Source organism: Nilaparvata lugens, chromosome 4, assembly GCF_014356525.2.
Source record: "Nilaparvata lugens isolate BPH chromosome 4, ASM1435652v1, whole genome shotgun sequence".
NCBI classification, from domain to species: Eukaryota; Metazoa; Arthropoda; class Insecta; order Hemiptera; family Delphacidae; genus Nilaparvata; species Nilaparvata lugens.
The window spans coordinates 231,010-242,331 of NC_052507.1; the positions used below are offsets into that span (position 1 = coordinate 231,010).

Consider the following 11,322-nt stretch of genomic DNA (forward strand, 5'->3'; position numbering starts at 1 on the left):
CATAGCGAGGAGCTCAGGTTTAACTGAACTAGATAAAAATAACTATTTTCTGTTGATAGAAAAAATACACATACAACTGGCAAACAGATTCCAAAGAGAGAAAACTCTGGGATTGCAAAAATGAGAGAGATCAAGTGCTTTATAAGAGCTTCTGCAAGCATTCGGTACTGCTTTTGGATGGGTGACCGCTTCAAAAATGTTTTCATCCAAGTATTCCTTGCGAATATTGTAATTATATTATACACCAAATATCGTGAATATTATTAATCCACCAAAAACTCGGTGATTTGTAAACTATCAAAAATGAAGGCTCATTCATTTCTCAACATCATCCTTAAGATTGACTAGCCCAAGGACCAAGACACAAAAGGCGTATCTCAGTCGGCACGACTCGACAGAAGAGGAAGCTCTCCGATTGGCTGATTCTTGATACCTCAAATCAATTAGCCAATCAGAGAGCTTCCTGTCCTGTCGAGCCATGCCGACTCGTCTGAAGAACGCCTCATGTGTCTCGGCCCTAAAGGTGGCATCTGGATCTCGGTATTAACTTCTATAATATAGCTTTCTATATTTATATTCTATAGCTATTCTATATATTTAATCTTTTCATTCAATACTACAGCTTTTACTTTCCTTGCCCTATTACCACAGGTAAGGAAAGTATTGCTTTCCAATAAAAATTAAGGTACCCAAATTTCCAAATTTCTATACGTTTCAAGGTCCACTGAGTCCAAAAAAGCGGGTTTTGGGTATTGGACTGTGTGTATGTGTGTGAGTGTGTGTGTATCTGTTTACATGATATCTCTCATCTGCCAATTAACGAAATGACTTGAAATTTGAAACTTAAGGTACTTACAATATAAGGATCCGACACGAACAATTTCGATCAAATGCAATTCAAGATGGCGGTTAAAATGGCAAAAATGTTGTCAAAAACAGGGTTTTCCGCGATTTTCTCGAAAACGGCCCAACGATTTTGATCAAATTTATAACTAAAAAAGTTATGGATAAGCTCTATCAACTGCCACAATTCCCATATATGTAAAGGAACTCCACCCCATCTATGCAAAGTTTGACTTCAGATTCCCAATTATCAGGTTTCAGATACAATTTAAACAAAAAAAAAAAAAAAATCAAGTGCATCAAACGTAGAAGTCTGTGTTTTTCTACTTAAATTTTTTGTTCAGTTTTATTCAGTTTTTCAGATATTCTTCCATATGAATCCAGCATAAGTTTTTCAAAAACTAGTCCCCAAACAATTCAGCATCGGTGTATTTCACCAGAGGAACTGAATTCCGGGCGAAATCTTTCACCCTGTATAGCTCGCTAATGAAGCGTTTCTGGATATATATTTATAAGAACTTTTTTTCTTATTTTTACCTCTACTATCACGTATTAAATTATTTTACCATAATTCACATCACCCTGTATATCACCATTATTCCAACAAAAGAATAAATACAAAAGATACCAATCCGATATAAAGATAGCTATCACAGAATAGGAAATAGCCATTTGAGAAGATGAGAGTGTAGACGATTATAAGAAGGCTATTGAGATTATAAGATTATGCTGAAGATTATTATAGAGATGACATTTTTTCACGCTATTTCAAAATTCAGAACTCAACTAACCTAAAACTCAATTCATAGAGAACATTATCGGGGCACCGAGCTTCGCTCGTTATTTTTATTTATTGATAAACAGAACACAATTCTCTAAAATGATTGTGTTTATATTTCACAGCTTTATATATGTCAGCTTATGAATTTCGAGAATGCGATGTTTTGATTTTCCACAGAATCACTCGCTCACTTTTTACTATCCACAGACGACGAAAGTCTCAGCTGTTTCAGACAAGGATGAATTATCCTTTTAATGTCATTCAGCGAGTTTTCCCAAGGATGAGACCTAGTGCAATCGAATTTTTATATCATAAACCTACTATGTTCCAAATTTCGTGAAAATCGTTAGAGCCGTTTTCGAGATCCGTTGAACATAAATAACCAGATATAAAAATATAAACAGATATACAGAAATTGCTCGTTTAATATAATGGGATATATGCTATTCATGATAAAGAAAAGAGCAGACAACCAAACACAAGCGGTGTCTATACTTGCATATTTAGCGCTAACCTTTTGCTATAAAACAAAGTTAGGCCACAAAGGCGAATCAGCTGATGAAAAATCTTCAAAGTACGTGAGCATTTGCTCCAGAGTTAAGGAGCATAAGGTAAGAGTATAAGGTAAAGCTTATTCATATAAAAATGAGCAAATGCTTATGCTTCTACCTAATGCTCATCAGCAAAACCTTATGCTCCATGCTCACGAGCATATGCTCTGTTTTTACTCATATGGAACAATGTGTATGTGGCTTCAAATAATTCTGAGAAGTTTCCCATGATTTGTATGTTATCATTGTTAGTTGACTTCATTCATACTTTATATTTCCGTTTCCTCTGATTAATTTTATTATTCTGAAATATAGGAGCTTCGATCTAATTGGAACAATAGATCTTTTGAAATAATATACATGGTATTATTTACTACTACGAATGTCGGCTAGCAGTCGGCTAGATTGATGTTTGCGTTTAAATCCAACAATTCTTGGTAATGTATGTTTCATTCAAAATAAGTTTATTCTCAGTCAGTTTGTCACAATTGAGTCGCTTAGTGCCTCAGCTATATGTTTTCAGTTTTTAGGTTTTTGTTGTCAGCAGTCAGCACTATTGTAGAGCTATCCAACACAATAGTCTAGCTCTTTGAAGTAGCGATATTCGACATCAAACTAACGAAAATGAATTGTTATGCAACACAGTATTCAAAGTAATTCTTATGATTGTTCTGCCGGTTCTTGGAATTATTGGTGTTCTTTCATCTCATATTATATTCTGGAGGCAAATACAATACTTATTCTATATGCTATTAATGTACTGAAATCACTTCACTTATATGGGCTTTAATAAAAACAATATAAAAACTTGTAGTACCCTTTAAAAAGTTTCAACTTGAAAATGACCTATGGTCGAAACTAGTCGTTAAAATATTTTCAAGTTTTCAATAAAGGGTAGGCCTACTACAAGTTTTTATATTGTTTTTATTAATTGATGTACTGTATATATACTGAAAATTAATAAAAGAATTGAAATAGTACGATTTTTCAAACAAACAATAACGTTCTTTGAATGATTATAGAACAATTAAAAAAATCACTATACATTTCGAGGCTTTGTTCTCTCCCGTCTTCAGGTACAAATACAAAATAAATAAACATCAGTATTGACTAATTCAAGAAAAATATTGAAACAATGTTCATAACTCGACAATGATGTTCATTTATTTTCAATCTTCACCTGGAGATGGGAGTATGTCCTGGAATTGATAGTGCTTTCAATTGATTTTAATGGTTTTATATTGGAGATTTATTGTATTTTAAAAATAAATAAAAGGTCTTTCTGAAAAAGCTGTACTATTTCCTCATCTTTGTATTATTTCTATTAGTTATAAACCGAATTCTTTCTTTATTAACGCCGATGAATAATTGTGATTTTTATAATAATTGCTGACATCTGGTATTACAAAAAACTTTGAAAATTTGAAATCAGAACTTTCCTATCACGATTAATTGCCAAGTTGCCCAAGCCTCAAAGATTGCTGAGTACAAATTGATGTCCCTCGTCAGTGAGACGCTGTCGATACGAACAAGTGTGAACTGAATTGCAATTGGCTGCCAACAGAAATTCGCTCCACTACTTGTAAAAACGCAACTGGCTAGCGTCGCAAATGTGCATCGAGCCTAACGTAACTTTTCACTTGTCCGATACGATTGTCAGACGAACAGTCTTCTAGTAAAAAAAATATAGCACACCATCGATAACCCACCATACAAACCTGACTTAGCCACTAGTAACTTATACCTTTTACCCAAATTCGAGACATAACTTTGAGAGCAGAGCTTCCAAACTAACGAGGAGCTCCAAAACAATGTCACAGCCTACTTAAACTCATTTTGCGGCAGCATTTTATGAAAAGGGGTTTGACAGGCTGGTCCACTGGTATGACAAATGCCTCAACCTTCACGGCAATTACGTTGGAGAATAATCATCCTTTTGGTATTACAGCTCGATGTGAGCTTCAACATAGAGAAAAAATAGCATAAGGCGGATTTCACACCAAAGCTGGGCCGGGCCGGGCCGAGCCGAGCCGGGCGGATCGGCCGAGCGGAATCTGCCTGCGTTCGCACTGAAGCCGATTGCCGATTCGCTCAGTAATACAAATATTGCGCAACTCACTATGTGCGAAGATCGAACTAAACTGAAAGAAGGCAGAATCCGCTTGGCCGAAAACGCTCGAGTTGGGCGTCAAGCAGACTGCACAAATCCTCGGCTCGGTCCGGCGTTGATTTGAATGCTCCCGACTAAATCCTGCATAGCTAGCGCGCACGCGGATTCCGCTAGACTCTAATAAAGGATGGCCACTAACGATAGGACATGCATGATGAACATGTGTGTACACACATGTCGTCATACAATTAAAAAAAAAAAGATTGGGGAAGAATAATTAAAAAAAACAAAGTGAAAAAGGGTAGCTTACCTCTTTGAACCCCCCTGTTGGTTGGGGGAGCTTTGAGTCGAACATCGTACTCATGAATGTGTTGAAAACCAGAATTCACCCACAGTATCCCTGCTTGACATAGGTGGCGACTAAAAGGGAACCCAAGGCAACTCCATAGGTTGCCTTGCCTTCAAACCCCATGCCTTCATGGATCTGCCCCATTAGGGCAGTTTCGGAGGGACAAAAAGAAAAACCCAAGAGACCAGAGATGGGTGAATCTCCAGCAACAAATGTGGGTCAAGAGGCTGACCAGGTGCCCTAGACGCAATTTGGCGACCCCTCCTTCAGCGGAAGGACCTACAAAAAAGCCAGGAGTGGAAGCCTCACGTAGGTCACGAGTTTTTGGGTGGAGAGGCCAAAACTCACCACTGCTCAAAGAAGGGCGGCCATTCAGGCCAGGCAACACTTCTTGGGAGAGGTGAGGCTTTTGACCTGCAGAGTTTTGAAGGGGCAAAAAGAAAAACCCAAGAGACCAGAGATGGGTGAAACTCCAGGTACAAATGTGGATCAAGAGGCTGCGTCAAGGGTGGCCGGGCGCTCTAGAGGCAGCTTAGCCACCCCTTCCTCAGTGGAAGGACCTTCGACGAAGGCCAGGAGTGGAACTCATGTAGGTCGCGAGGACTAATCAGTCTGAAGAGACTGCCAAGCATATCACACTGGATTGCGACAAGCAACCAGGTGATGAATGGGATGTTAGCATAGGGGAAAACTCCTGGTTCTTGTAAAGGACACAGGTATTGGTTTGCCTAACTAATATACTACTTGGGAACACAATAAGCTTCGGTTGACGTGTGGGGTTATTTGAACCTTTGGATCCTTGAATCCTTCCCTTCAAAAATCATAATCATCATACCTGTTTAAGAATTTCAGTCCTGCTTCCACATATTGGTCGAGTCGCTGGCCCAGCCTGGTAAGCTTGGCTGCGTTGGTCCATGGCTGCGTCCACACTGCGTGCCCAATCTAGGCCAGCGGTAGCCAGCGACATATCCATGATAGAAATTGAAACATAATAAAAAATAGAAACGAATACAAATTAAAATAGAATATGAAACAAAAATAAATACGAGGAATAATAATAGAGTAAGAAAAAAATATTTGAAAACAAGAAAGAGGATTAATTGACTATTAATTTTAAAATTTACTTGCGAAAGCTGAACTAACTACACTCACTAGAGTTTTGTAATGTCTGATAAAATAATGTCCCTTGAAGTTTTAATATTTTTTTATAGTCAACTTTTAACCACGAATTAAATAGTAAACAAAATGGAAGCTTGTAGTATCAACGATGTTCCTCAAAACTTTGTTCTGGAACCGTTGAGTAACATTCACATTGCTCTTGCTGGCACAGCCCCACAGCTGTATTCCATACATCCATATGGGTGTCAGGATCTGCTTGTGTTTGAATGAGATGACGATATCCTTTACTAGCCAGAGTTAGGTCTTGTTCGCCTCTGTACCACACCCATCATTCAAATTTAGTTTGATCATTGATGTAAGGTTATGTCAAGTAGCTTTTCTACAAGACAAACCGTCTGAAATAGAATTATTTTATCTTGTATCAATACCACAGAATCTCAAAAGATTTTTACTAGTAGTTCTGTGAACAGTAGACCTCACGCAGTATTCTCATCCACAAGTTAGTACCTGATTGAAACTATAGAACTTATGGAGATACAGCTATAGACTGGCTTCTCCACAAATCTGTGTAATCAGTTGTCAGCTGATTTATGATAAATAATTCTATAGTCTGATTTTTACTCTAACATTGGCGTATGAAGGAGGCTCCTTTTTCCTTTTATATTATCCTTGAAATGCAAAATTTCTAAAAACGATGTATAGACGTCGACGCGCAATTAAAAAAGGAACATACCTGTCAAATTTCATGAAAAACTATTACCGCGTTTCGCCGTAAATGCACAACATATAAACATTTAAACATTAAGAGAAATGCCAAACCGTCGACTTGAATCTTAGACCTCACTTCGCTCAGTCAATAATTAGTTTTATCGTCTATCGTTGCTGAAATTGATGCTCTAATGAGACTTAGGCTTGTGCATGGATAGAATACAATATAATATGATGCATAAGAGAGATAATGATGAGAAATGGATGAACTTTAGTTTCAGGAATATTCTGAACGACTGTGGAGTGAATTTCAAGAATATAAATTGGAGTTAATTTGACTGACCATGAGTGGTCACCCTTTCAATAGGAGTACCAAGTGCAAGTCTCAAATAAAATATTTGAAAATCTGATTTGATGTGATCTGATCATAATAGCTAGAGCACGCCATGGTATACACATCTACGAAATATATTTTGAACAGGTTTCTTCCACATTTTTAATTGACTTTTAATTGAGGAAGCATTGGAAATGTAATAACTATGGATTAGTGCAGAAATGAAGCATAGAAGATGCAAGTAATAGCTTACAATTACTTTCCATTTTCTACAATGATAGGTTCAAGATGCTAATAGTTGAGAATTGCTCTATGCAAGATGGTATAAGACCATTTTAATTTCAATTATCAACATTTTTATGATTTTTATGAGTGTATCTTAATTTTGAATATCTCAAGTTACCAAAGTACTGAAGGAATAATTTCAGTAGATAATTAAAATGCCATAACTGCATATTTTCATGAAATTTGGAAGAATATTCACATCAGAAAAATTTTAATATGAGATTGCATCTAATTGAGTATGGAATGATACCCTTCTTGGATCAAGCAATTCTCTTATACAATAATATGTTAATAGAAAGCATCTTTTACATAAGAAGAAGAAGGAAAATCATTAGACAATAATTCTGTCCTTACAAAATCAACAATCAATAGAGCATTTAACAGTAGTAACATGAATTGAGTAATCTATAGGTTAAACATAGAATATGCATGTAACACAGTTTCTTTTCATTATCTTTTCTATATTAAAAACACAATTTTTACATTCATTAGTAGTATTTTTCTCATCATTTCTATTTCCATTTTCATTTTTTAGTATTTTTTTTTTAATTTATTCTATCTTTTTCATTTTTTAGTATTTTTTTTATTTTATTTTTTATTTGTAATTTTTTCTAGTAAATCTTTTTTTCTTTTTTATCTTTTTTCTTTTATTCTATTTTTTGTAATTTTTTATTTCATTTTTTTATTTGTATTTTTTTTCTAGTAAATCATTTTTCGTATTTTTTTTTATTCTATTATATTTTTTTAATTTTTCATTTTTTTTGTTATTTGTAATTTTTTCTAGTAAATCTTTTTCAACTTTTTTTGTAAATCTTTCTTTTATTTTTCCATTGGATTTGACAATAGCTTAAAGATGCTATGTAGTTGAATTGCTCCATGCAAAAGGGGCATTAGACCATTTTTATCCAATTATCAACATTCTGTGATTTCTATGTGTAAACTTTAAATTTTGAAGAGCTCAAGTGACCAAAAAGTACTGAAGGAATACAGTAGATAATTTATATGCCATAATTGCATAGATATTTATATGAAATTTAGAAAAACATTGTTATCAAAATAGTGTTTAAACATAAGATTGCAACTATTAGATGGTCTGATACACTTCTTGCATGAAACAATTCAATCATCTAATACAATAATTAGTTAATAAGATGCATCTCTTACAAGTAAAATTGGTAGGTAAATCAATACAAAATGACTACCTTTACAAGATTAACAATCAAAAGTCTAATAGAGAAGCATGAAAGATGCATGTCATCCAGTGACTATAATTTCTGTAATTTCTATAAGTTTGGTATTAAATACAAAATGTACGCATTGAAGATGTGTGTGAATGTAGCACATTTACATTTTTAATTCTTTTACAAGTGAAAGTTATATTCAATAGTGGCAACCTTGTAGATGTGTATAGCATAGCGAGGAGCTCAGGTTTAACTGAACTAGATAAAAATAACTATTTTCTGTTGATAGAAAAAATACATACAACTGGCAAACAGATTCCAAAGAGAGAAAACTCTGGGATTGCAAAAATGAGAGAGATCAAGTGCTTTATAAGAGCTTCTGCAAGCATTCGGTACTGCTTTTGGATGGGTGACCGCTTCAAAAATGTTTTCATCCAAGTATTCCTTGCGAATATTGTAATTATATTATACACCAAATATCGTGAATATTATTAATCCACCAAAAACTCGGTGATTTGTAAACTATCAAAAATAAAGGCTCATTCATCTCTCAACATCATCCTTTAGATTGACTAGCCCAAGGACCAAGACACAAAAGGCGTATCTCAGAAGAGTCGGCACGACTCGACAGAAGAGGAAGCTCTCCGATTGGCTGATTCTTGATACCTCAAATCAATTAGCCAATCGGAGAGCTTCCTGTCCTGTCGAGCCATGCCGATTCGTCTGAAAAACGCCTCATGTGTCTCGGCCCTAAAGGTGGCATCTGGATCTCGGTATTAACTTCTATAATATAGCTTTCTATATTTATATTCTATAGCTATTCTATATATTTAATCGTTTCAATACTACAGCTTTTACTTTCCTTGCCCTATTACCACAGGTAAGGAAAGTATTGCTTTCCAATAAAAATTAAGGTACCCCAATTTCCAAATTTCTATACGTTTCAAGGTCCCCTGAGTCCAAAAAAGTGGTTTTTGGGTATTGGTCTGTGTGTGTGCGTCTGTGTAGCCTACACGATATACTCAGATCTTTGAATAGTAGACTTGAGATGCGCGTGAACACTAGCATCAGTTTATCAATTAACGGCAAGGAAAGTTGTATGAGTGAGCCACACAAGAATTTTTAGTATAAAGACTAATTGAGCCAATTTTTACTTTCCTTGCCCTATTACCATAGGTAAGGAAAGTATTGCTTTCCGAAAAAAATTAAGGTACCCCAATTTCCAAATTTCTATACGTTTCAAGGTCCCTGAGTCCAAAAAGGTGGTTTTTGGGTATTGGTCTGTGTGTGTGTGAGTGTGTGTGTGTGTGTGTGTACACGATATAGGCCTACTCAGATCTTTGAATAGTAGACTTGAGATGAGCGTAAACACTAGCGTCAGTTTATCAATTAAATCGCACCCTCTAGACATCAGATCAACGTGCAGGTCCCCATGAAGATCGCTGTTCCTGACATACTAAGGAGAATCCACATTGGTCCTCAGCACCTTGTTTTGGAATCATTGTATGTCATTGATGTTGCTGTCTTTGGTACACTACCGAAGTTGTAAACCATACGTCTATACTGGCTTCAATATCTGTTTGTACAGGAGTACTTTGTTTCTGATTGAAAAGTTGGAGAATCTTCCGCTCAGCCAATAAAGATTCTTTCCAAGATCTTCTCTCTTCTTCTTGGCGTGAGCCTTCAGCGAAGCTTCACGTCCAAGGTCATCATACCCAGATACTTTGCATCGTTAGCAACTTGGTTGTACCATATCCATTTTTTTGGAAAACTTGGAGCTATTTTTAAAATTCAACTATTTTTTGACAATTTAACACTTCTAGGAACTCACTAAAACACAATATTTTCTTAGCGAAGATGGCATACGGTATTTTTTTTTAATTACAGTGCTGTATTTGGCTTCATTGCCAGCGTATCATGTTTTCCCTGGCAGTCTTCTGACTGTGAGACAAAAAGTAAGCGATAGACTATGCCCAAGATTCTAGAAAAGGCAAGAGATCTGCATGGATACAGTCAATTACTTCCGAAACAAACAGTCAACAAGTTCAGTATCAACTGAATTAGTACTAATAAAATTGTAGCAAGCATGAGCGGCGCATGCCTGTTTGGACAGAGTTATTGGGTTTAACAGTTAGTTAGTTAATAAATAATAATGATTCGGCATCAAGTGATTCAGAGCTTTTACCCAACACGGTTTAAATTTACAAATTCACACTTTCTTTTAGTTATTGTACTTTCACTACTTTCGATAATTTACCAAGAAAGTAATATGCATAAATATATGTGATTAAACTCATTAGGGTACTTATTAAAATCAACTACAAAGTAATTTTGATATAGGCTACTAAGAAAGACTATTATTGGGTGAAGAAATTAACTTACTGTACTAAAGCAAAGCTTTTAGACCATGAAGGGCTCATTGCAAAGATTGACTGTTTATGACATAATTATGTCTGCAAGTTGTTAGTGCTAACATATAATAATCCATAGCTTCATTGAAACTATAGTAGTAGAATCTATTTTTTGATATAATATAATGTGAAATCATTTCTCTTATAATAAATTGAAATAAGCTACAATATTAAGGCATGCTTCCCAAATTATAACCTACAAGTTACTCAGCGTTTTCAAAGTTCTAGGTTATGATGGATCAATTTCTAATTCAGATTAGAGATTTATAATTTGTTCAACTTTCAACTTATAGTTATAGAAAAATATAAGTTGAAGTTATAAAATGTGTAAAACTCACCTCACATAGTCTTAGAAGTCGGTCGGAAGTTGGTTTCCACTTGGTACGTCTATAATGTACGTCAGACGGAAAACGAAACGTGCGAAAGCCTTTGGCATCATTGTAACAACAATTTGGTGCGGGCTGCGGAGCAACCCCTATAAGTGTTATTTTATTAAAATTACAGTGGCAAAACTAGCAAATTTATAGCATACTCAATGTAAACACGAATGAAGAAAGGAAAGAAAGACGGAAAGTCTAAAACAAAATGGCGATTGCATGTGCCTTCGTCATCGTCACTGCCTTCTGATAAGAAACAGTGTTACCACTTGC

At 35.4% G+C, this 11,322-nt stretch overlaps 1 protein-coding gene across 3 annotated transcripts in view; it reads right to left on the reverse strand.

Annotated features, from left to right (window-relative positions):
- The window catches only part of LOC120350757, a 34,432-nt gene extending 28,814 nt beyond the window's left edge, over nucleotides 1–5,618 (reverse strand). For all 3 annotated transcript variants that reach the window (XM_039425473.1, XM_039425471.1, XM_039425474.1), the window contains exon 1: nucleotides 5,470–5,618. In XM_039425473.1, coding sequence (XP_039281407.1) covers nucleotides 5,470–5,607 — 138 coding nt within the window. In that variant the 5' untranslated portion in view covers nucleotides 5,608–5,618. The remainder of the gene's footprint in view (nucleotides 1–5,469) is intronic.
- Nucleotides 5,619–11,322: the final 5,704 nt, after the last annotated feature.